The 26,682-nt window shown below is 38.7% G+C and overlaps 2 protein-coding genes across 3 annotated transcripts in view; one reads left to right on the top strand and one right to left on the bottom strand.

The window, feature by feature from the left end:
* Positions 1-26,682, top strand: part of LOC135164320 (nephrin-like) — a 52,486-nt gene that overhangs the window by 3,807 nt on the left and 21,997 nt on the right. The gene's annotated exons all lie outside the window — the stretch shown is intronic.
* Positions 1,735-2,756, bottom strand: LOC135164476 (uncharacterized). Its single transcript, XM_064124869.1, has 4 exons — positions 2,738-2,756; positions 2,330-2,642; positions 2,053-2,203; positions 1,735-1,938 (listed from the first exon to the last, which is right to left on the bottom strand). Exons 1-3 carry the CDS (start codon positions 2,754-2,756, stop codon positions 2,188-2,190), a joined length of 348 nt encoding a protein of 115 aa, XP_063980939.1. The 3' UTR covers positions 1,735-1,938; positions 2,053-2,187.

Raw genomic sequence — 26,682 nt, 5'->3', positions numbered from 1 at the left:
ACCATTCATGGTGACGTTGTCTGGCGTGTGGTGCAACGAATATATAGATTCACTCGTGACTGAGTAGAGGAATAGTTACTGCCGCCTAATACGTCTATTACTCAGAAAGGAACATGAAAAATCACGATCGCATGAAAAGAATGACATTCCTTCTCCTTTCCAGAGCGTTAAAAAAATTGCACAGTGAATTCTATGATTATACAACTCACTCTTCTTTCTGTTCTCAAATGAAATTTATTTTTATGCGCTGGATTCAAGCTCAAGAGGTCTCTCGCGGCGATGGAATAATAATGCTGACTTGCCACTTGAGAATTTAAAGGGAAATAAATAAGGCTACAGTAACAAACACCGAGCTTCAGGAAAGTTGCTGGGCGAGAACGGAGTTAATTAACATAACGAAACGAGTTCTCAAGGAGGAGAACCGTACGCAGATAATAAATTGAGAAAAAGAATGGGGAAACAAGAGAGAGGAGGGAGAAAAGCTCGTGAAGTGCTGGATGAGGAGATCTATGAGCTGTTGAACGGTTAGAAATTTTTGTCGCAATTTTTGTCTCAGTTAATATCATCACTGTTCAATTAAGAGGAATTGAAATTGAACATTTGATGATTTTTCTATCTTGAAATTCATTCAACGTCAGTCTCTCTTCAAAATGCATCGTCGACTGTCAACAAAATTTCAACTTTTTCGTGACAGCGTCCATTTTGTTTCATATTTTTTGGCTGTATTTGTAAAATAATGTTATCGTGAAGACTTCACCGTGTTCTCCCTCGATAAGCCGATACCAATATGGCAGTCTAAAGCATTATGGTTTATTATGCATTTTGCGGTGACTGACACGCATTTCTCGCGTTATTTCTCTCTCATTTTTCATTGAAATTTCATAATGCAGCGTATTTATCAGCAGTGATTGGTGAGACAATGATTTCTGTATCGCTCCATTTTCAACCTCCATGATTAATCCACCGATATAATACAATTAAACTGAGAGAACAGAAGTGTGGACAATGGGGCATTAAAATAGAGGAAGGAATAAAAAATTGAATGAGAATGGCTTACATGCAGAGAAGAAAATTAAAAGGAAAAAAGATGAGTACGAGCGTGGTTAAATTCTCGTGCTGACGCTACGCACAGTCAGAGGGTAGAAAGAATCATAAAAAGTGGATGAAAGAAGGTGCAGAAAGGGTATGAAGGGAGAGTGAGGTACAAAAGCTGCCGTTTGGTGGGATTATATATATATGTATGTGCTCTGTACGAAGGGCCAAAATTGCGATCACATTTTTTCACGTGAATTCATTCCAAAGTTGATCCTTTACCTCTCCATCACTTTATCGTTGAATCAGCGAACGAGAAATGAATATTTAAAATCAAGCGAAATTTACCGTACTCAGTGATGACTTCATTCAATTGTAAATCTTCAAAAATGGTTCCAGAAATTTCGACTACGATATGAATGTAGATATGAAATAAATGAAAGGGACTCATTATCGCATTAAGAATACACTGATTAACACTTCGAGGAACTAATTACTAAAGTTTTTAATAATTTAATTGAAATTCTCAGTTCACTTTGACTATAAATTAGGGAATGTTCGATTTGGAAATTTCAGGCTTCTGAAATTTTATTGGAAAAGATCAAACATTTGGTCCTTTAACGCGTGCGGAAAAAATCTCGGGCCATCGCAAATACATGAGATAGAGAACATTTCAGCAGAAATATAACTTTTCAAATGAAAACCATATGATATTTATTTTTGTCTGACCACACAATACACAACTCAATGATTAAAACTTTGCTCTCGGACACATTCTAATGAATACCAAACACGGCGAAGTTGATGAATCGCAAGCTGCCGTAGAACTTTATCCTCCAATAAATAGATAGCTCGTTGTCACCATCAGTGAATAACTTTCAACTATAGCGGTACGTGGAATGTTCCCTGAAAACGATGAGTAAAAAAGTTTAAATAGTTATGAGATTCAGTTTTGTGTTGATGAGCTTAATGGGATTAACAGACATTGAAATTCAAATAGTGTGAATATACATTGTGTACCAAAATTTGGATGGAAATTTCTGGACAAATTGAGGGCATCAGAATTGGATTAGGTGAGAGAAAAGATGAGTCGTGTTGAACTGCATGTGTTTGAGGAGTAATACTGGTCCAATTTCTTTTACGTGGAGATTTACTCTAAGCGACGTTTCGTCTGAAAATCCCCAGAATTTCATGAGACGCGTAAATTGTAATGCGGTTACTGAGGCTTCCAGGAAAATTCATTCTAAAGCTTTGAATATTTTTAATATTTAATGGTGCATTGACGAGTCGCAATCACCTTTCCTCTTCTGAAAATGAAATCTCGAAATTTCGAATTCTTCTCGAGAGTGCAATCCAACAATGATCTGCCCCTAAGTCACCACAATACGGGAGTAGAAGGTACATGGTGGAGTGCAGAAATGTCATCATTCTCGACGCAATACAAGAGCATATTGCGAAACCGAGAAATAAAAAAAGCCCGCGGAGTTGATCCTCCGGTTGCTTATCAATAGTTGATGTCACCGGACGTGAAAATCGGTGCGATCGACAGTATATTCCTCGAATTTCTGGGGTACTAACTCGTACGCTGCCACATTCATGCATATATAGTGCTGGTATACGGATACTCATAATTCAATGTGTGGGTCGAGTGACGACCGGCCGTAACAAATTTATGGACTCATAATATGTTCACCTATATACACACCAACATATCCTATCCGCATATCTCACTACGAAATTGATGAAAACCTACAATTGTTGGTGAATATCAGTTGTATCAGTTAACCCCCTTTCATAATCCCCACGACCGCATAAAACCTTTCCCCGAAACTTCTGATCCTTTTTCTTGAAGGAAACAATTTCAATGAGTTGCCAATAAACTTGATACAATTATGTCTTAGCACATGCCTGGGAGTCAGGTAAAATTTCTCGAGATTTATTTTGATTTTTGAGACTTGTAAATATGATGGAAAAAAATATTCGTTAAAATTGCTGCTCATAAACAAATGACCAAATTAATTTAGAATTATTTAATCACAAAATGAAGATGACTTTGTATGTTTTGTTTCCCATGTCGACATGAATGAACAAAACATTCCATACAAAATTCTAATTATTTTCGTTGAGGCAAATATAATTTCAATGAACTTGTCGACACACCCGATACCATGTATTGACACGTTCACAAAGAACAAAAGAGTCATTACAATTGTGGAGCAACTCAATTCGAACTGAAAAACTCGTGAAAAAATGCTGTGTACACTCATCTATAACGAATGTAACATAAAAGTCGGTCGCGAGTGCTATGTATCGCTCTGAATCCAGGTGAATATCGTTTAGGGGATGATATGAAATGGGGATATGTATAGGGAATCGCTTGAAACCGAGGCAAAAGCGGACGTTTGATACTGTATACACGACCGGAGAAGCAGGGGAGAACCCACGAGACCATGAAGACTACCAAAGGCCCTTCCCCCTTATATTTTTTTTTAACCCCTTACGCTGGGGAGATGTATACTCACAGAATCATGTGAATCTGACAAACGCTGTGTTGAAATTATTCTTTGTCCATAACGAGAATAACAATACGACCGATGAAAAAATCTGATGGAAAATATTGATAATAAAGGGTGTGTTTATACAGGTTTTTTCTTAGTTATTGATCGACTATTTTGTTTATCATTATGTGAACAAATTCCGCGGTAGTGATAGTTCACCTAAAACTGCTTAAAATTTCGTCATTAAAAATGCGAAACTGATGCTAAAATCAGAGAAGACTATGGATTTCAGGTTAACAGGAGTTAATAAAAATTAATTAAACTTAGAAGGGGAAAACAATGGAGTGACGAGGAGGAGCGACATAACTCACGAAATGGGGCGCCTATAAAGCCACAAACCCTGGTAGGAGATGACGAACGGCCAACAGTGGGCCGAGGCTCGGCCAGTATTGGCCGACACTGGGCCAGTATCGGCCAATACTGGCCGATACTGGCCCAGTGCTCATCTCCTACGTGGGAAGGTAGTAGGAATAAAAGATGAATAAAAAAAATTTAAAGACAGGTTAAATTAAATGTTTAATATCGTCAAAAATCCTCTAAAAAATCCACCATTTCGATGCTCAACATTCAAATAGAATTTTTTCCTCTCTCCATATATCTATCAAAAATTGCTGCTAAACTGTCCATGAAATTTCCCTCTATCCCCCTGTGCGCACTTCCCTCCATACAACATACTCACTAATCCCAACAGTCCATCAAACGTCATGTTCAACTGATTTTTTATGTCATCGAAATATCACGGTATTTCCTTGCATACAATTCGCCAAATTGCAGACCAATTAATAAAAAAATTAGACGGTGAATATATTTATTTTCAGTAACGCTGCGCCTGAGTCAAGGAATTCTCCTCTTCTCGCTATTAAACTTTACAATTCCACCGCATCTCGAACTTTATCATTTTTCCCCTCTAGATCTTTCCCAGTGTGGTTTAAAAATTGCAACTAAACTGCCCATAAAATTTATTTTTTTTTTCTACCAGTGTACACATTCTCCATGCGACGAGTGATACTCGCAGAATCTTATGAATACCGTAAAATTGAACTATTCGCGTTCACACAGTTATTTTCTGAATCGTAAAAACAACAATATCAGAGATGAAAAAAAATCATATCAGAAATATCGGGAATAAGAGAAAATATTTTCCGTTTACGTAACGTGTGCCGGCTGAAATCACGAAGATTTACAAGTACATATATGTACGGTTGCATATTTATGCGATGTCTGTGAGATGAGACCCTGCGTGTGCATTATTTCAAATTCACCCGTATACGTTATATGATTTTTGCACATGTGAATGAAAGCGTGAGTGTGAATGTTTTAAAAGAATGGGAATGTATGGATTCGTTTTAATGTATACATAAAGAAGAGTTGCTAGGCGAATACAAACGAGACGAGATGAAAGGTATAAGGAAGAAAGACAGATGACACAACCGCTCACCCCAAACTTTTTCCCGTACGTTCTCCCGTAAAAACAAAGTGCCGATATTTTTCTTGCTCTTTGTTGCTTTTTTTTCCAGAGCTTACACACTAGTGTCAATACAACCTCTCCAACGGGTATGTTTTCATCGTATTTTTCAGTTCATTTTTTTTAAACATTCGTTTTAACCCCTTTTTTGTTCATTCGGCTGTGGCAAAACGAGACATTTAGAATATGACTTTCGTGGTGAACAGAGAAAAACGATGGTAAATAAAGGACGCACGGTTATGTGAACAGATTTAGATTGAAAATTAAATAGAAAGACGGGAATGTTTCCCATTCGCTGGAACTTTAAATTAAAACGCGAACAATTTATTCGCTGGAAATTGCATTGAAAGTCACTGTGTTCCTTGACTTTATTTTCAACATAGGGATAAATTTTTAATGATGTTGAGAGGTCAGGATACGTGTAAATGTTAGACTATACGAGACTTTTACATTGAAAATGAAATGAGAGAACCCGAATTTCCCCACTGATTAAAATCATTGAAATTAAATTAATTTTCCATTGATTTCATAACCAGTAAAATTTGAATTTCCACTAGTGAAACTCTGCCATTTTAACATAAATATCCCTTGATAAAAATTTCCGAAGTATTTGATAAATGAAGATGAAAATTCGGATATTTCTCCTGACGGTGGTATTTTTTTACCCCGACCTTACTCTAGTATCAATACAACGTCTCTAACGGGTGAATTTTCATCGTATTTTTCCGTTCATTTTTTCAACCATTTTTTAAAACTCTTTTTTCGTTCATTCACCCGTAGAAAAAAGAGACATTGAGAATATGACTTTCGTGGTGTAGCAGAAAAATACGATCATAAATAGAGTACGTGCGGATATGTGAACACGTTTAGATCGAAAATGAAATGGAGAATTTGCGAGGTGCCATTTTCGACGTCGGATATAGCTCGTGGTTGGAGAAAATGGAAACGGGGTTAATGGAGTTTTAGTATCGAGATTCATTCACCTTCCATTCGATTCTGAATTTTGTTTGCTTAATATTGGCACTAGTGGCCGCCATTTTCCAGGTTTTTTTTTCGCTATTCTATTGTAAATACGATTGCTTGTTTCTCGGGAATTTTATTTTTACCCCGACTGTGAAAGGTGTTATAATCGATCCGCTGTGGCGATTTCCATCGGCTCCTTTGACGCTACCGGATGAGCGTAAAAGATAAGGCGGAGATGAGAGAAAGGTGTCCCCTGGGGCTGCGCTGATTCGTTTTCTCCATAGACACCTAAAGTGGTGCGCCCTCGTCCCGCAAAAGAATTCACTGTATTCTCGGGGGAGCTGAGAGACAAACTGTAGCAGGAGAATTCGTGGTAATGGAAATAAACGTTTGAATTTATATATGAGAAGCCAAGTCTGCATAAGCGCTCTGTAAAGTACTCTGGACGTTTGGTCAATGTATATACACAGTTGGAGTTATGTTGGAATCTGCGGTAATATGTGTCTCCGGGTACGTGAAGTTTATACGGGAATCGGGGAAGGAGAGAAGCGGTTTATGGAAATACATTGCGATAAAATGCCATCGCGTAGATCGACCTCTTCACTTATTGTTTCCTATGTCACAGATTTTTAAATTTTTGGCGGAGAAAACGAAGTGAATGTGATCGTCATTTGACATCTCGATTTCGACGAGTTCCGTAATCTGTCAGTCAAAATAATATTCGGTAAAAATTACTGAACAGCGAAATTACTGTTCATCGAAAAAATTAGTAACTATTCCGTTATTTTTAATGATTACTGTTGTGACTGGCAGATTACCGAACAGGCGAGTAATTTTTAAATAATTTTTTTCTCCGTGTGTAGGTCTTACTGGTAAACGGCCGACAAAATAATTTTCTTTAAAGAGCTTTCACAATGTTCTTAAATACTGGGAACATCTCAAAGGGTCACGATTGCGACGGAAAATACCGGCTTTCATCTGTACTTCTTTGAACCGAATGACCCAGCCGTAGAATTACAAATAATTACGAAAAGTTATGAATTCGTCTGCGCGATACATAAAATTATAACAGCATTCTAACCAACGGAGCGCACGCTTGGCCAGCATATTTTTATGGAAAGCTTGTCTGCGTTGCAAATAATGAGGCGCGACGGAGCGAATACCCTGCGCCCTTTATACCTTCTCTCCTCTTACTATATTTCCATATTCCGGTTTTATGCCATATATAAAACTTCCCGCCGCGGTACTTGATGTTTACGGCAACACTTCCAGCGTATTTGCGTCGTGATGAAACATCTAAACGTCACTCTATAAAATTAAAAATAATAACGGAGATCTTGAATTTTCATTACCGGCAATATAGATGTCATACATTATAGCGTACTATTTGCAAAATTGTGCACCAAAAAGTCGACTATTTAGAAAAACTGGGCCAAGTGCCTTGAGTGTTTTGCTGAAGGTTTGTTGACTCACGAATAAAACATGACTGTAATTTAGCGACGCAGTTTTGGAAAAAAAAAAATTTTCTTAACTGTTTGCCGCACGAACTTTCGCAATTGTTCGGGGGTGGGTGACGTGGGGATCTGTCCGGGGATTAATGCATCGTAAGGGAGCTTGCAACGCACGCACCTCACCACGATACGACGATCAGTGGGGTACGGTGAGTGGGAGCGATGGGTCAAAATGGATCGAGACATTGAATTCAATTGAACGGGTAAAATGATGGAGTGGGTAATTCTACTGATAATCCTATACAAATCCGAATTTTCAGCGGCAAAATAATATGGTAGGGATTTATGAATTTTTAATTACAATAAATCCATTGAAAGCCAAATGGCCGTAAAAAATAATGACATGAATTTTGAATTTTCATCATTTTCGTGATAGACGTGATCTATTAATTACGATATTCTGAGGTGCGCCAGGTGCTTTGGTGTGAGTTTGTTGATTCGCAAACAAAACATTACTGCAATTTCGCGACGCAATTCCAGGGGTAAAAAACATTCTTTTAAAATGGATGGAGAGAGAGACAGAGGAAAGAAAGCTTAAACCACAAGTCTCTGCCGTTACTGGTCGGGAGCTCTACGTTCTTCCGCTCTTCGATTTATGACCTCGCTTGAAAGCTTTTGCCTTTTCCCTTTTTTATTCCTCACACCTATATCCAGCCTGTTTCTCGGGAAATGAAGGAAAAAAGGTCATAAAAATTTCTCCCATTTGCTGTATAGTCTTTCGTGTATTGGCTTAAAATTTTATTCCATCAAAATTCGGTATTTCATATGTTCCATTTCCCGAGAGATATTTTACGACTCTGATTTCCACCCAGACATGTTGTATGCAGAGAAATGGTTCATTCGGATTAAATGAACGTGCATTGAAATAAAATCTATGGGTTCATTCCAATGCCTAGTGTTCAACATTTTATCTCAAGTTAAATTTGTTTACTGTTCACATTTAATCAACAATTTTTTTCGATACCAATGAGCGGTACCTGTGGGTATCGGATGATCCTTTCATTCAGCGGTAAGTAGTTTCAGTACCATAGGGAGCGGACAAAAGTTGCACTAAGGGGATTGGTGTGTTTGATGCTCTAGTTGTTGCTTTTCTACACTAATCTTGTTATTCCTGTCGTACCTTCTCCCGTAATTATATCCATTGTGGAAAATATTCGTCAGAAGGTCTCTCCTAAAATCCCAGAATTCCCAAAAAATTTCACCACATCAGCTTAATCAGTCAAATCTCATTAACTCATATTTCTCTTCATCGACTACTATCAATCAACACTATCCCCTCAATCTAGTTATTCCCCCGCGGATGTAAAGGATTTAATTCATTAAAAATCACCCTCCCACTGTTGAATATTCTCACAACCCTTAAAAACTACAAAGCCTCCATTAATTTTATAACATTCCGTCACAACGGTTGTAGACAATCTCAAGAGAGTCACCTTTTCGAACATAAACCCCCAGCACCTCCATTTTTCCGTTTTCTTTTCCCTTTGTTTTAGCTATTTAAGTTTCAACAATTTTCTTCAAACTTTCGCGACAATTTAACCCCGAGAGACACTCGCGATTTACAGTCCCCGTTATTCATGAGTTATTTTGTGAGTACAAAAGGGTTGGGGGGTAGAAGGGGGAGGGCGGGGGAGGTGAATAAAGTCATACACCGGAAAATTGATTTCTTCACCAAGAGTTTTCGTAGCTGTAAATAGTGCATAAAAAAAACTCGCCCCGTAAATCTACACAACTCATCAAAGCCTGAAGCCGGATGTGTCGCTCCCCTCCCTCCCTCCCGCTCCCACCATCCCCTCACCGACACGATCGCGTGGATGGTGAATAAAAAAAGTCACTGTTCGTCAAATCATATATACATGCGAGTGCAGACGACAATGGCGTCCATTGCGGGACTATTTTCCAGGACAAAACTTTATCCCTCGTAGTCTGGCAGTTCCAACTACCCTCCTCTCTTGCTCTCTCATCTTTTTTTTTTTTTCTCTCCCATCTCCACCACACTAGCAGCTTCGTATTCCACCACTAGAGGAACCTACGTGACGTCGCATTTCCATAACGCCGCTGCAAATTGTCAATGCGGCCGGCTTCGAAAATAAAATATGCACTGCTGTTCCCGCGCTAGAGAGTTCGGTGGGTCCAAGGTGGTCGAGGTGAAGAGTAGTGGCTGTTGAGGGGTAGGGGGAGTTGGGGAAAAAAGGGGGGTGAACACTGTGATTTAAGGGGCTGTGCAGACGAATAAATTTCACCAAGTCCAACAGCCGGAGGAGGGGCACTGTAAAAGGTGGGACTTTGTACACCCGCTTCAAAATACCGAATGGCAAAAAAAAGGTGAAAGGGAGGGGGAAAAGATGAACAACTTATTTTATTTTTGGCTTCTTTCTTTTGCCCTCATTCTTTCTGAAATATTTTCACTGCGGAATGGGCTTTTCGGGGGAGCTTTCCATTTTCAGTGGCCTGAGTGGACTAACCCTTTCCGTGTTTTCTTTCCACGGTGAATGCTATTTTCATATTTATTTTGTTTTGTGTTGTTCCACTGGGGTGTTTGTTTTTTTAAAGTTTTGTTGGTTTTTCGCCGGATAAATTGAGGGACAAGTCTAATGCGTTTACTCATTTGACTTGGTGGAGGGTAGGTGGGGTGGTGATGTATTTTTGGTGGTAATTTTGAGCTGATGTTCTGGAAACGGGGTCGTACTTTATCGTTAAGGGTTGTCCCGAATTTTCCAGGGTTCCTAGGAATAATTCTTTGTCTGAAGTCGAGATATCAATATCAAGTCGAAAAGGCTGGAATATTGTGACATTTCTGAATGTCTAATTGTTGGTTCTGATTCTGGTCAACATTTACTTGATTCAGAGTAACTTCGTTTCGGTTCAGGTTGATTTGCTGCCAAATGCTCGGTGTACATTGTCGATGAGATCCCTTTCCGAAGCCTTATATATCAGAGGTAGGGGGGAGGGTGTACATCAATAATCTAGTAAAGCTTCTCCCCCCGAACATCAAGATCCCCTACATAAAAGTTTCTTCCCGTTGACGGAGCCCGACAGCCCCAAATCGGCTCGAATCAAGTCGAAAAATCGTTTCGGCGCAGGTCGACTCAAACCGACGTCGACTTGAATCAGTATTTTTTTCGGAAGTAAAAGATAGACCGATCACTTCATACCACCCCTTTTCCGTTATGAAACTCCCTAATATACATCTTTAATGAAGCATCGGGGGATTCATGAAGAGCTCTTGACATTTCATTTATGTGTTCCCCTTTGTTCCGGACTTGCATTCGTTCACATTATTTTTCATCTACTCTTATTGCGCTACAGTCATATGTACACATTGAGTATAATAAAATGCGCTCTCGTGTGACATCACATTGTGCGTTGTTGCACTCGACGTATTTCCACACATTGTCGTAGACCATAGACTGTTGCCATACAGAGCTGACGATGCGTTTAATTAAACCGGCTGTCGCCCCGTCTCTTGGCATTGTTTCGCCCAATCCCACCCTTTCTAACGCTATACTCCCGCCCGAGTACTGCACTCGACCGCCGACTGAAAAAGTCCTGTCCTAGAGACCACTGTAGATATATCTATTGTCATTCACAAACACTCGTTTGCATTTTGACTTCGGGGATAAATGTATGGTGACAGTAGCAACAACAATGCCTTGTTATTCGTTGCTCATTCGATGATGAAAATCAGGAGCCTGTGGCTTGATAAATATATCTCAAAATGCTGTGAATGAGGCCAGTGGAGCTCACGAACTATCGCATTACATTCATATCATGAAAATATCATGTTACATTTTTGCCAAATTAATATATCGTTGAGAAAAAAAATGTAAATGTTAAAAAAGTCTACCATCATTCATCGAACTATAAAAATAAAATGGAATATTAATTTTATATTTCCAACTGTGTCTATGCAATATTCAATTTCCTGTGATATTCCCTTCGGTGAGCTCGAAAAATTCAATTATGGTGAATTCCAAAATAATTGGGAAACTCAACTCTCGAATTACCACGATTTCTACTCGAGTTTAAATTAATATCTAATGATCCCAAAGGCTGATATCAAAACTATTACATAATCCTCCAAAATGACATTTGCAATTATGTTAATTCTTCTCTTTTCATCCGGTCTTTTTGTTTCGTCAAAACTCGAGAAAGTACACTTACAGTTGCCAGCTTCAACTAGCACCCAGTGAGCTTGGGCATTCACAGACCCTCTAGAAGAGCCATTGACGAATATATAAGTACTTATAGAAAGCTTGTGAACGCTCGAGTGGATGCGTCTACCCCCTCATTTTCTCCGAGTGTTTATTCTTCCTCTCGTCTCAGCGGTGAATATTTCGCAACAGTTTCATACCACTAATGAGATTTTCATGTCCGAGTCTCAAGTAAACCGGAAAAAGTCTTTCTCCTTGCCCTCCTCAATCTACGTGTCTCCATACTTCTTCATTACCGCATTATTTACTCTCCTCCACATTCAGTATTTGTTAAACGAAAAGACTGTGTGTTTGCTTATCCGAAGAGTCTACGCCCTGAGGAGAAAGGATGAGACGAAAATTTTCAGTTGGAAGGCCTTCATAAAGATAGATAAAAGAGATAAAAGGGAAACGTGTTGCGGCACATGGGAATACACGATGCATTGTTCAATTTTTATTATAATTTTAATCCCGGAATTTTTATGAGAACGATATTGCATTGGACTTGAGGTGAAATTCCTCCAATATTTTTCTAATCTACCGAAGGCTCGACAAAATTATCCGAAACCAAATCGAAGATATGAAACTCAAAAAATCCTTTGAAATCCCCACAATTGTTTATTGATTCTGTTTACGTGATATTTTTACTTGGGTTGAATTAAATTCAATATTTGTCGTTTAAATTTTATTTTTTCTCCGAAGAGCGAGGAGATTTTCATTCGCCAGAGTTTTATAGAAATAGATAACGGGTGGGAGAAAAGTGGAACGTATTGCTGCACATGGGAATACACCCTTCGTAATAGTTTCGCAGCGAATGGTTACATCTTATTACTCAACATATTTGGTGGTAAAATATATCACACTTCTGGGATAGGCAACTCCGAAACTTGTTGGGGGAAGGATATGTAGGCGAACGGGGAGGGTGAGAAATTAATAAAAGTCTCATTTCACGATCGAGCAGTGAGGGCTCATACATCCGGGAAAATTGGAGAAATCGTTTTGAGTAATTCGATATGCGGAGCCGATGATTTTTCAAATTCCCCAGCAAAAAAAAAAAATTATCCCGAGGTGGGAGCCGATAAGCCAATATTCATGAATGAGTATTGACGAACGTATTTGGTGTTATCATGTACGAAAGACCGAATGAGATAAGGACATGGCAAGACTCGGGACAAGTTCAATTAGTAGTTGGAGAGACACTCGTACTTGTTATTGATGTCTAGCAGGTTAGAAACTCGGTCTGAGAAAGCGTAAGGGCAGTTTTGGAAATCTTCGTTTGACGAGTCCTTTCGAGGCGCACCGAGGGGTGTTCCCTGTCTTTCCCTTGTCTCCCTCTTTCACCCCCCCCCCAACTCCTCGTCACACACCATCGTCTAGCGTTGAGCGAATGAACGCCACAGACGTCAGAGTAAATGCAATTACCCCGACCTATGTAGCAAACTAAGTTAAACTTGTGACCGGGGCTCGGCCCAAACTGTTTGCATTATGTATCTACCCGCGTTACCCGTTGGTCCCTTTCGCGCAGCGCATCCTTGTTCTCCTCTTCGTTACCCTACTCTATTTATATGTGCCAGAGGCATATAGGAGGAATCGACCAGACGCACTACATGCTCGCCGCTTTATACCGTACTACTACTACTGAATGTGCCCAGTCTCCCTGAGAATTCGATCGAGATGTAGCCAGGCAAAGTTGCGAACTCTCTGGGTCCCGCAACCACTATCAACTTTAGTCACCGCTTTACCGAGAACCTCAAGGTATCCCTCTCCCACCCACTACCCCCGACTTCTCTACTGGGGACAAGATTTACCACTTAACGAGACACTTTGCAGTTGTGTATGCATCGGCAGGCAGGTATTCATCGATTTCATTGATGTTTTAAAAAATTAAATGTTGGATCATTGAAGCGATTGGCTGTTAAACAAACCTGCATGGAAAATTTCTAGGGTGGGGGACAATATATTGGTACACAATGGATTATTGATACACAGAGGAAAAAAATTATTTTTGCTAAATATCTATTTACTTCAGAGAAATATTTATTTTTCCAAAATTGTATTTCTCCAGTCTAGTCACTGACGATAATCATATTAGTCTAGATGTCTTTTCTACCTGACTGAGAATTAACTCTAGTGATAATTATTCAGTTTTTCTAAATTTCGGATTTTCTTGAGAGAAGAATTTTAATTAATTATTTAATGCTCATAATTATTGCGGGAGTTTACTCAAAGATGTAAATCACGTGATCATGTTCTAGAATAATATAATTAACGCAATTTAAACGTAATTACGATTGTCAGGTAGTTACTCGACTTCGGAAAAAAGGAAATGAAAAAAGAAATATTTCCCTGAAGTAAATGGATATTGGCAAAAATAATTTTTTTCGCAGGGTAAAAATTAGTGGTAATAATCCCCCCAAATTCTGCCAAATCTTTCTACTGTTCATGAACTCATACGTGGAAATAACATTTGAAGGTATCTCACGTGCCGCTGTTATCTATGTACCTTAATGACGTATCATTAATGATAGAACCGATCGTAGATAATAGAACAGAGAGGCACTGATATTTGATATTGACAGAGCAATAATATTGGGTTTTACAGCAATTTTGGTCCTTTAGCGATGCACATATATATACATATACATATATGCACGCAATATTGACCAGTATTTAAAAGGTTTCCTATCAGGAGTTAACGCAGTGCTTCCGATTGAACCGGGTGGGAATAAACTGAGAGGCGAGGGGGATGCGTAAATAGGCTGATATCGATGGAGCGAGTGTATGCGTTATATTGAATTGCGACTCATGTGTGTGGTAATTTGTAATAACGAATTCCCTGATTTCATGAGCGTTTTTTTAATGATTTACCGGGAAATGATCCGTTAAAAAAAACCATCAAATGATTCACCGATGCGACGAATGAAAATAAAAAAAAATAATAACGGGAAAAGAAGTGCCTTCGTTGCAGTCATTATTTAAGAAGAATAAAACCGATTATTTGGTCGCCGTGACTGATATTTAACCTACAATATAGGTTTTTACATACCGGAAAATTCACACCGTTAACATATATCTGTATAGTGGCAATTGTATAGTCGTATTATTGAAGCGATAAAGCGAACGATATGGAATTGCGGAATTGTGGGTCACAACGGACGGTTGCATTATCGTGTGGACGATGCGCGAACCTTATGGATTCATACAATCGACGCATTCGATTCTGCTAATGACACTTCAATATTCCAATTGTCTCGTTCCATTCTGCTTTATATGTCCGCAGTTAATCTTTTTAAAACAGGCTTTGATTTATTCTTGTCACTGCGATTGAATAAATGAAATAATTACCAGGAATTTTGTTCGGTTAAGCTCATTAAATTTGTGGTGGGGGAGAATAGGTGAAGACCTCATCGCATGTACCAAACGTAATTGTTGACAATAAAATAATAAATAAATTGTGATATATGAATGAAACATTCGACGCCAGTCTTTTGCATACGTATAATAGTCAGGAGTTGGTCTGCACAATGGGCATTCAAAACCCCTGCGACAGTAGTTTCAGTCTAGTAACTGTCAGCCATCCGCTAATACGACAATTCGAGTATTCGTCTGTCAGGAAGGCTTTTTCCAACCCTCGGCATTTTTCTCCCTGTCCATTCAGTCTGAAAGACTGTCCAAACTCGGGATATGCAAAGGAGATTTTGTATTTGCGGAAGAAGAAAGAAGGTTCAGAGGGAATGCATGGGCAAGCGCAATATTTTTCTTTCTCAAGTATTTTTGTTTTCTTTAACCTATGTTTCTACCCTGTAACGCTTGGAAAGTTACTCGCTGGGACAGAAACTTTATTTCCGACTAACCTCTTCCCTTCGTCCCCCTTTTTCTTTTTTATCACGACCTTTCTTCATTTTACATCATTATTTTTTCTCGTTTCAAATACAATATCGTTTATAATGAGAAAAATCACGGACTTTTATTGCATTCAATGGCTATTTTTTATGAGGTAATATTACTGCAGTAGCTGAATGGAAACTTAAATTGTTTTTACGTAAAAAAATACAACTTCGGGGTTAGTCGACGCGGAGAGGAGACATTTTTTAATAAACATCACCCTACGGTTTTTTATTCTGACTTATTACGAATCCATTGGGTCCATTAATTTCTAGGCAAATACCAATGAAGAGTATATTCACTACTTATTAATGAAGGTCCTAATACACAAAAAAATCTCATCCCTCGATTTTCCCATAACTAGGTAATGTCAGTAACTAAAAATTATGTTTACTCAACCGTTTTCCCCATTCTCTTTATACCCGACAATTAATTAAATAGATAAAAATCTGGAGTAAAAGACGCCGTCATATTCTTCATCGAAAAAGTACTCATTAAATAGAAACCAGTAAAATGTCCCAAAAAAAGGTACAATTCATCCGAGAACAAGTGGCACCCTGTCACCGTTTTTCCTCCTGAATTTCATTTTGGCCTTTCGTCCTGCCACCCCCTCACCCCCTTCGTCTCTCTCACCTTCCCGCGAAAATTGGATAGTTTCGTGATGTATCGCTCTACGTTATAATCCCCCTTGTCCTTCCCATCCCTATGTCCTCCGTGAAACACGAGATTCCCCTGTGGCTTGACGGATCGCTATATACATCATTTTTTTTGCCCTTCGAGCGCATATGTAACGAAAAATGCGAGAATAAAACAAAATCCGAATTGCTCTCTGCAAGATACTCCCACATAGCTATTATTTTCCACCCACAACTGTTGTAATGTACGTGAAGAGAAATTATGGATAAAAATTGCCTCTCTCTTCATAAATCCACCCCCTGGCAATTGAACATTTGATTTTATCTATAAAAATTATTCCTAAATACACATTTACCGTATGGAACGGTAACGATTACCGTGAATTTCTCTCAGTGGATGAGAAGAATTAAAAACTCCTCCACAATCAGTAACAAAAGATGTCTTAATTGCTGAAAACTGCTCGGCTCTCGGGTCACACCATTTATAAGAAATTAGTTATGATAAAGTGGGTAAGAATGACAGAAGAAAGGATAAATGGAAGCAGAGAGAGGGTGAATATCCTTTTATACACCGAGGCCCTCTGATGTTCTATATATATATAATACTACACGAGTCTCTTGGACTCGAAGAAAGCCGCTGATATACATATATACAGCGGTAGCTCTCAAGGCGTTTCACCATTCATTCAACCGTGGAAGAATAATAATTACGTTACTCAAGCCCTGTCTCGCTTTTCCCCAGCGATGTGAACGGAGGAGAAATGAAAACTAAAGGGCCAGAAAGGGTAAAAAAGAGGGAGATGAAAATGTACGGAATAGAGAGAGAGGAGGGGGAGGGAAAAAAAAAAAGAAGTCGTGTGTCAACGCGGTACCACTGGAATGAAATGAGAAGAGTTCTAGTTGACTGGAGTGAGTTCATATGCATAACCAATAAGAGTTCAATGTGGAATGTTACCGAGTATTAACTAACCCCACCAATTAGGAAGATGTAATGGAGTAAACATTCACGTAATGCGGGAAAGAGGTAGTGCGGATATTTCGTGTTCTATGTATATACATATTAAGTGAGGGTTTATTCAACGACGTGGAATTAAATCGTGTTTCGGTTGGGTTAAGATGTTAATTTGAATCCCCGAGACCTGAATACCTAAATAACAAGATTGCAGATGTTGGTTGTATATTGGTTAGAGGGGGGACTGATCGACGATGGGAGGTTATCACTGCCCCGAAATTTCTCAGGTTGGGTAGGGGGTTGGTGGGGGATAAATTAGGCGGCTGGCAGAGAGCGAAACGGATTTTTTTCGCCCTCTTTGTAGTATTCAGGCTATTTTTTTTTGGTTAACAATTTAACGAGCACTAGGGCGCTTTCTGAGATTTACAAGAAGTCATTAGGTGGATGAAGAATAATGAATTATGCGGTGGAGAGAAGGAATATATTTATTTCGTATAATTAAATAAGTTGGTTGAATGAGAAAAAAATGTTGTTGGAAGGTATGAAAAATTGGAATGGGGAGAATTTTCATTTCAATGAGCCTCATCGGGCTGTGGAAAAATAATCATGAGGGGTAGAAAATCATTGACATGTCAGTAGCAAATTGCCGACTATATGATTTTCAACAAAATTTACCAAACTCCAGAGGTGGAGTCTCAACCGCAGAGTTATTCCATCGCTGGAGCATAGTCCTCGGCAAGCGGTTAATAATTCTTAGACATCTATAATACGAGCGATGTGGAAAACTAGTTACTTGGCCGAGGTTTCCTACCGTTCATTAATTGGGAAAAAAACTCGCTCACGCCGACTGCGGGAGGGCAGCTGCCGGTGGCTCGGGACCTCGGAAAAGCGAGCTCATTAAAGCGATAAAATTAATTTAAAGCCAACTTCACCTCCCCTCATTCGCCTCTCTATGCAGTTGCACCAACCATGCCTCCCCCTTCCATTTGTTCCCTCCTTGTCGCCCTCTACCTGCCCTCTGAATCTAATTATTTTTACCGGCTCACTGGAGCGAACGGTAATTCAACACGCATAACTTTGAGATTTGAGCATTCGAGGATCAAACGAGAGCTTCACAATTTATTAGCAAAACCCTTGAGAACTAACCTGATCACCTTTTAACCACCGCCCACGTATACACATTAAACTACTGCCCCCCCTAACCCCTCCCCTACTACGAGTGCCGCCCCATTCCCGAAAACATTAATAATTAAAATAAAATTATTAGTGTTAAAAGTTTATTTGCAACTTTACACCAAGTCATATTATTTTCCACAGCTCCAATCTTCTTGTTCTATTGTTATGGCAATGAGAGAGGGAAGTGAAGCGAAGCTGGGGTGGCACAGACAGCGGCAATTACCGGGCAATTAAGCCACCTCTAGACTGGACTCGTCTCCTTCCTCCGTTCTGTCGGGTTCGACGGTTTTCTTATCGTCTTTTCATCTCGCGTTAAAGCTCATCGACAGTGCGATAGACAACATTGTTCATACGGTCTACTGATTTTTCATTTTTTGAATGGCAATCAAATTTTACATCGACTAAAAATTCATTAACTAAAAGATATTTAGTAATTAAAAATTAAATAATTATCGAGATAACAAATCACCAAAGTCCATTAGCACTCACTAATCTCGTCTGTCCAACGGTTCATTTGCTTCGCTCGACTGCAATTTTAATTTCATACAAAAGTTTTTCATCGGAAGCACTGTATGGGTTCATTAATTTGCAACAATAGCAGGAATATGGCAGGGATGAATGACAAAATTTCCAATAAATGTGTTTACCTCATTAAAATACCGAATTTTGTTTGAACATAAACTCCACCGAATAAAATTGTGATAAAGCTGAAAAAAGGATAAATTGGGAATCAAAAAATACTCTGTACGTCTAAAAACGTAGCAATCCACATTGGGAATTAGTGGTCAGGACATTCCGATAAATTCCAATACGAAAAGTCGAAAAAATCAAAAATTTTAATTTCTTTTTTCTCCCATATTTGCATCGTCATCTGTGGAATAATTCTTCGTCCGTATTTATCGGGACGTGCGGGCACGTAAATCCCCTACAGCAGATATGCATCAGGATGCTTCCATTTCAAGCAGGTGAAAACGAAGAAAAAAAAATGGTAAAACGTTGAAATAACAACACAGAAATACGTCCCTTGTATCTACTTTTCCCTCGGGGGATTAAAGCATCGTGGAAAATAGCGATGAGTACAGGTCGATAGTGTAGAGACAGAGGACGAAGGGAGGCAAAAAACGACCCATTATACTAAGGTGGATTTATGCACTGTGTAATAAATGTTTGAAAAATTTATCATTTTATGCCGCAACGTATTAATCTGTTTTTTTTTATTCTTTCATACCACAGGCAAAACCACTTTTCGGGCCATAAACATGGCAAAGTTGTGAACTAAATTTGAGGGGCAAGTGGGTGAGCTCGGTATGGGTCGACCGTTAGACACCCGGTGATATCCACTGTTGCGGTTGTTCTAACGTGGAAACCACCCGGATCTTGCGAACAGCGGGAAAACGAAAGCGGTGACCGTATATTCCCTACTGGGAACGCTAATGGGGACATAAAATGACCTCTGTGGATCCTGGGAATATTGTCTCCGTTTTACCGTTAACGAAGACATAAAAAAATATGGGAATTTGAGAGGAAATGAGACGTTTCAAATTGCTCTCGTATATTGATTGCTGAGTCAATGGGAAATAAATTTTAAATGGCATCTATTGATAGTTAAGTTTTTGCATGTGAAACTGGTTAATTGAATGTCCAGGCAAATTGGCTAGAAAATTATGTGGAGTTTCGAGGGAAGTCATTAAAATTTTATTGTTTTTGGACGCCGTTCTATGCTGGGATTTTTTTTATAGATGATTTTAAAAAGAGACTATGCCCTAGAATAAAGGGATTCTTCCTGGTCACTCTCCGGGAATTGCTTACTAACTATCCATTAAGTATTTTTCATTGTTAGATATTTTTTAAAATCCCTCCTCCCCCCTTTCACGTTCAATGGAAAATTGAAGCAATTTATGGAGCTTATGCATCGATATACGGTTGACATAGCCCTTAGATATCAATGCTCGAGTCAATCGCAAATTATACTCCTCACTGGCACGTGTACACAATGACACAATATGGTTTATTGTCTTCCTTCACGCTTTCGAGTAGCAGCCAGCTAATTTGGATAACCGGAGTCGAAATTGGTATTACGCCTGACCAGTGGATAGTACCGCCAAATAGATTTCGCTCTCCAGTATGAATTGTACGTATACGTGCATTTGCTCCACATACCCACACTAAATGATTCGCAATTAATTGGTAAAACATTATCCGGGGAAAATGCGTACCAAGTGGTAGCTGAGTGTAGTGAGTAAATTTTTGTAGTTTCGGTAAAAGTCACCCGCACATTAAGTTAATTTTCCGGGCCCAGGGGAGTCAAAACGCATCGCGCACTTTTTTTATATTAAAAATCACAATTACCCGTTTTGTTTGGTAATTTTTTTCCAATTGTTGTTTATACGAGCGGTACTCGCTCGTCCGAGTCCATACAAATTTTATGCCCCATCGATTTGAATGGCAATTATTATTTTGTCTTTATTGGAAACCGCAAAACGTTGATAAATTATTGGTAACAGGGATTATGACATGTTGATATTGAAGTGAAATGCGATATCCACCTGGGTGCCAATGATATTACAATTAATCAAGACAGCGGAAGCCCAGGAACTAAAATCGTTGCATGATTGCATCTGCTAAATGATAATTGCCCTCTATTTATCATATGTAATGAATGACGCACTCATTTACCACAATATTTTTGTGGAAACCCGACAAATTATTTATTTTATTAAAAGAGAAAATTATATACACGTACACAACTCTCTAACTTCTGACCGATGACTTTTGAAACATAATTTCAACAACAGTGTGAGCTTTTTGATACGTCGATTGACAAAAGACAGAGACAAAAAAAATCTTAGAGCATATCGGGGCCATTGCATTTCATACTTCTCGTCCACTACTATGCGATAATTAAATGACCATAATTAGCTATTATGCAGTTCAAAGTGGTAATTACCGCGATATTTGTCCTCAACTATCCAACATATGCGGAGTATGTAAAACGCTGGCGGTTTGTGTCCTTCAGAGCGCACACAGAAGTTCAAATATTTTAGCTTTTCACAGATATATCTGGCCCGGTTATTGAGATTGAAGCATCAAACTGCCCTCAATGTGCGCGGCCATTTTAAATGTTGACTTTTGGGACTCTGTGGGGGTATACTACTAGGCGTGTGTGTATATTCCGCGATTAAGCGGTGCTTTGGCCGGATTTTCTTCATTAAGAAATTGCTCCGAATTAATCGGAAGGGTGAGAATTGGGAATTGCTCTTGTTCAGTACTCGTTCGAGCGAATATTGACTAGTTGATTTCACTTGCTTATGCACCCCTCACATTGTTCTAGGGAGCACTGCGGAACTTCTCTCGGCTTCACTCGGCGCAAAGTAATTGCACATTTTTTCATTATTGGGGTATTCACGCATTCAAAAAATCGCACAATAGCAAATTGTCAGGAAAAAAAATCAAATTAAAATGAAAATGAAATTTCATGGACGAGTAATCTTCAGGTGAATGACATGAAATTCATTTTGACCGGACAAAAATAATAAATATTCAGATTCCAATGAAATTGCGATGAAATTTCGAATACGTTCAATTTGCCTGATTTTGATTATTTTCCATTGAATGAATGGATTAAATTATTAACTACAGGTGAGTTATTCTTGAAATATTGACTTTTTATGTACCCTAATTTTTTTTCGTACAGCACACTGTTAATTTTGTTCATTTTAAACACAAAACCGTCTCGATATTTAATGTTACGAATTAAAGCTCAATTTATTATTCATCTGGGCTGTTATTATTATTCCCACCGATCTGTGAATATTTAAAGAATAGACTGTGGGTTGGAGAATTAAATGATTAATAGAACTCTCGTGAAACTTATTAATTTTGTATTAACAAAATATTCAAAGAAAATTCCGTTAACTCGCGAGTAAAAAAGTCCTATTATTCTTATCATTGATATTAATTTCCGGAGGGACAAATGCAGATACTATCACAGTTTTAATACTATTTGGCATCGAGAATAGCAGCAAAGACAAACAAGAGGAAATATCGAGTTGTAATCTCTTCGTGAAAACCCAGTGTACTTCACTATTTTCTTTTTCCCCATTTTTTTTGTCATTTTTTCTTTAGTGTGTATCTTTCATACTTTTTCCCGCAGTGCAACAAGGATTTTTATTCCATCAGCGAGCTTTAATATCCCCACACTTCTGTGCCTTAGTTCCTCCCTTGGTTGGCGTTGAATACACAGACGAGATGGAATAATTCTGCCAACGTTAACAGTTAACACCCCTGAACTGGCGAGCGGAGAATTTTTGTCCACATCAACACAGGGACGTATATATTTTTTTTTTATGTTCTCTCGAGATACCACGCAAGGAGTGGGCAAAAAAAAATCTTGAGAGGGGATTGCGAACGGAACAACGACAGTGGGAATAAAATACGCGGCAAGAATATGAAAACCGGGGCTTTTATATTTTCACGCCAAAAATCATTACGTCTCTGGTGCCCCATTTCAAGTGGAAGATTACGCCTCAGCTGGGGTGAGACAGCGAAATCGAAGAGAAAAGTGAGGAATAAAAGTAATGGGGGAGTAATGGGTTCACAAGAATTGAATGATCCAGGCCTTATTCGTTTAGAGTATTCCTTGACACACTAATACCCCACATTTTCCCATCAGCGATGGATAACGAGTTTGTACTTCCCATCGTTTTTCCGATTCACCACTTGACCAAATTACTCGACTATTCCCAATAACCGGGAATCGCAGGGAGTGGCAGATTGACTTCACTGTGCGAAAAATTGAAATGTCACATTTGTCGGATAATCCCATGGCATTTTCATTTTTTCGATCCGTTAAAATCTCTGAATGTGCTGCCTCAAATTTTGGATGAAAACATGAATATGTTTTTCATATTCCTAAACCCACATCGCCGGCCCAGTGTTTGATATTTTCCACTGAAATTCGCCTAGAATTTAACTATTTACAATTCATACTTTGATGAGGAGCTTTAATTGAATGTAAACAGCGGCTTTATAATTTAATGAATATTGATAGAAAAAAAAGCAGACATTACTTGCCAAAATTGCTCGATAACTTGACCGTTAGATTCATTATTTCTCATTTTTGAGTGCAGACGTCCATTAGCGAAAATTGACTGATCTATTAATTACCTCGTTGTCCTTTAATAATTCCGGGGGATTTCGAGTACTCGAGGGCTTCCCGACCTAATTGATGTATGTGGATGCTAAACGGCCATGTACACAGAGATTCAAGTAGTAGAGCACTGGCTACTCTCCGCCATTCAGGTGACTCGGACATTCGTGCGTTCGGTGCATAACGCAGATTAATCTGTTTGTTTATCCCAATGTTCACTGCGACTGATGGTACCTGTCTACGTTTGCAATGCTGACAAATTGGGTACGAATATCATCCACACAGACCACGGCTTATGAGAGATGTAGTTGTTTTTGGTAATGATTTTCCACCTTTGCAGAGGGACAAATTGTTCATTTTCGAGGACATATCACTGGTTTTTGGTAATTTATAGTCAATTATCAGGATTTCATAATTATGGAACTCGGCTAATTCATCAGCATCAATTGGCCGTGACTTTTTTACTAATTTCAGAGTACACCCTGCGCCCCCAAAAATATTTCTTCATGTTATTGGCCCCTACCTACATACATTCATAATTGATATTGAGTATCAAAGTCTCGCACTAAGAGGCTTGACGCGAAATCCAGGGGGTTGGAGTGTTGTGATGAGGTATCACGAAGTGGGTTGCTTGGTTAATAAGGTTATATTGGTCTTGTGAGGCACTACTCTGGTTCGTGAAAATAGCGGTCTGGCAAATGGTGTATCCACATGGGAAGTATTCTCTGATAATGGGGTTTCCAGGTGGAAGGGTACCACAATTGAATTTCAAAATTGTGAATATCAAAGAATTGACAATAACATCTGCAAAATTGACTATCAAATAAATGTTTTATAGAATTTTTCCATCCATAATTTCAAATTGAATAACAAACCCGATGGAACCTCTAAATATCCGCTTAATTATTCCATGAAAGGTAATGAATATCATGGAAATTCGATGAAATATATTCTCGAATTTATGGAACAGCTGACTTGATTTAATATTACATATTCATGTTTGTTTTCAAAGTCAGGCAAGTCAGAAAATTGTGATCCTGTTATTAATGAGAAATTGCGATGGGTCTCGTCATAATTGCCACTCAACTGCGTCTGAAATTTCAGTTATTTCCTCAGTATTTTCGAGAGAGAATCCAGCGACCACTGCGCTGACCCTTCCATTAGCCCCCGGTTATTGGGCCTTCCCAGCCACCGGAATAGATGCATAAATAAAACACAATACACAGCTAAATTCCCCTACCACATGAACTACCCCTTTCAAATTATTTTTCAATCAAAAAAATGAATGCTATCTCCGGTAATCTAGATTTTACCCTTAAACGACTTTTCGTACATCTATAATCTACCTTACATCCCTTGAAACCCTCAAACTAAAACCTTATCGATTTTTATTTTCAATCTATCGATATTTGCGAAAAATACCATCACTTCGACTTTATCAATCCTGATATCTCCTCTTGTCCTATCATTACCCCCGGGTTGTTTGGTCTCCGAAACTGCCGGAGTGGATGCATAAATAGAATAAAATACCCAGCCATATTCTCCCGCATTCCAAATTCCATTTGAATTATCTTTCAATGGAAAAAAAAACATGGTATTTTCAACAATCTAGATGTCACCCTCAAATGCATTTGTGTGCGCCTATGACCCGTCAGCTTCACTCTATGTTTTATGCGGTTGCATGTGGCTCTTGTAATGCTGAATGCATACACATATGTGTTATTTCGGCGCAGATGAATGTATAAAGTGTACCGCACTACAGATATAGAGAAATGTTCATGGCATAGACTAGTTGTTGTCGCATACACAACGCAGAGAGGTCGCGTGGGTTGTTCCGCGGTAATCTAATTTACTCTTCATCGGGGATACAAACCTATTTAGCCCCCTACCGTTGACTCCATTTCCCCGTGAACCCCGGTGTTCCACTATAGGTGGCCACTGAATTATTACTCCATTTTTTCATTCCACTTTTTCGCTTCCCTCTCAACAGCGCACATGCGATCAATCGGTTTTTTAAAAAGCTTCCGCCTTTGGTGCATCGAATTCCGTTTGGTTGAAGATTTTGCACATTGAACAAAATAAATAATAAAAATTGTCCCAGCGGTAGAATGTAATTGTGAGGCGGAATGGAAATGTAATGCAATGTAATGGGGATTGCTCTCTGTTGTAGTGAATTTTTAAGAATGTCAGGTAAAATTTCACGTTCTAGTGGAGGAAAAAGTGCATATCTATCTGATGTTATTTTTATCATTATGAGCAAGCGAACGAATGCCTTCAGAGGGCATAATTTAGGCCGTCGGACACGGGGATGTGACTAGATTTTATGTGACTAGATTTATATTTTATAACAAATAAAGAATAAATTCCTAACCAAATAAACAAATGAATTTAACAAAAATAATAATAATTCCAACCACTCGATTTGAATTTATTCCATTGATAGTGCCTATTGATTGAATCGTATTAAACATATTTTGTTGGAACCACCCGTACATATCCACAATATTTTGTCCTCTCATTCATTACGATAATGACATTAGAGCGAGTACGAATAGCAAAGGGTTGCGAGACTCCAATGAATTGTTCGCCCAGCTAATTGTCCCGCATTTGATAAATGTCCGTAACGGTGCGGTTTGACTGAATGGGCTTCGAAATGAGCTGAGTTCATATTTTATGAGCCTCAGCGAGTAGCCGACAATATACGGGGTAGAAGTGAAAGAGGAGACCGGTGTTATGAGCATATATGAGAGGAAATGAAGTGCAGAAATGTCGAGTAGAGTACCTCCGAGTAATCCAGATCGAGTCTAGATTATGAAGTATTGTGATGATTGCAGAGTTATTGTCGTGCCAATGACCTCCCCCGCATTTTAAAAAAATCCATAGGGAAAGAAGTATTAGGATTCCATTGTTGGAAAAATTATTCAATCCATTGTTACAGTAGCTCATGAATAATTTATGGATTCATGAAAAAGCAGCTGTGGGAATTATTGAGTAAAATTTGATGATTAATATCAACTCGTTTAAAATATCAATTTCATGTAAAAATCTGTACCTGAAATTTTATTTGCTATAATTCGAACAGCAGCGGAAATTAAAATAGTTTGATTAATTGGAATGACCCATTTCTCTGATTCAACTGCACTCCGATATTCCTCGAGTATTG

Source organism: Diachasmimorpha longicaudata, chromosome 7 (genome assembly GCF_034640455.1).
Source record: "Diachasmimorpha longicaudata isolate KC_UGA_2023 chromosome 7, iyDiaLong2, whole genome shotgun sequence".
Classification (NCBI taxonomy): Eukaryota; Metazoa; Arthropoda; class Insecta; order Hymenoptera; family Braconidae; genus Diachasmimorpha; species Diachasmimorpha longicaudata.
Note: the sequence above shows the minus strand (reverse complement) of the source record. Positions and strands in the feature narration are given on the sequence as shown.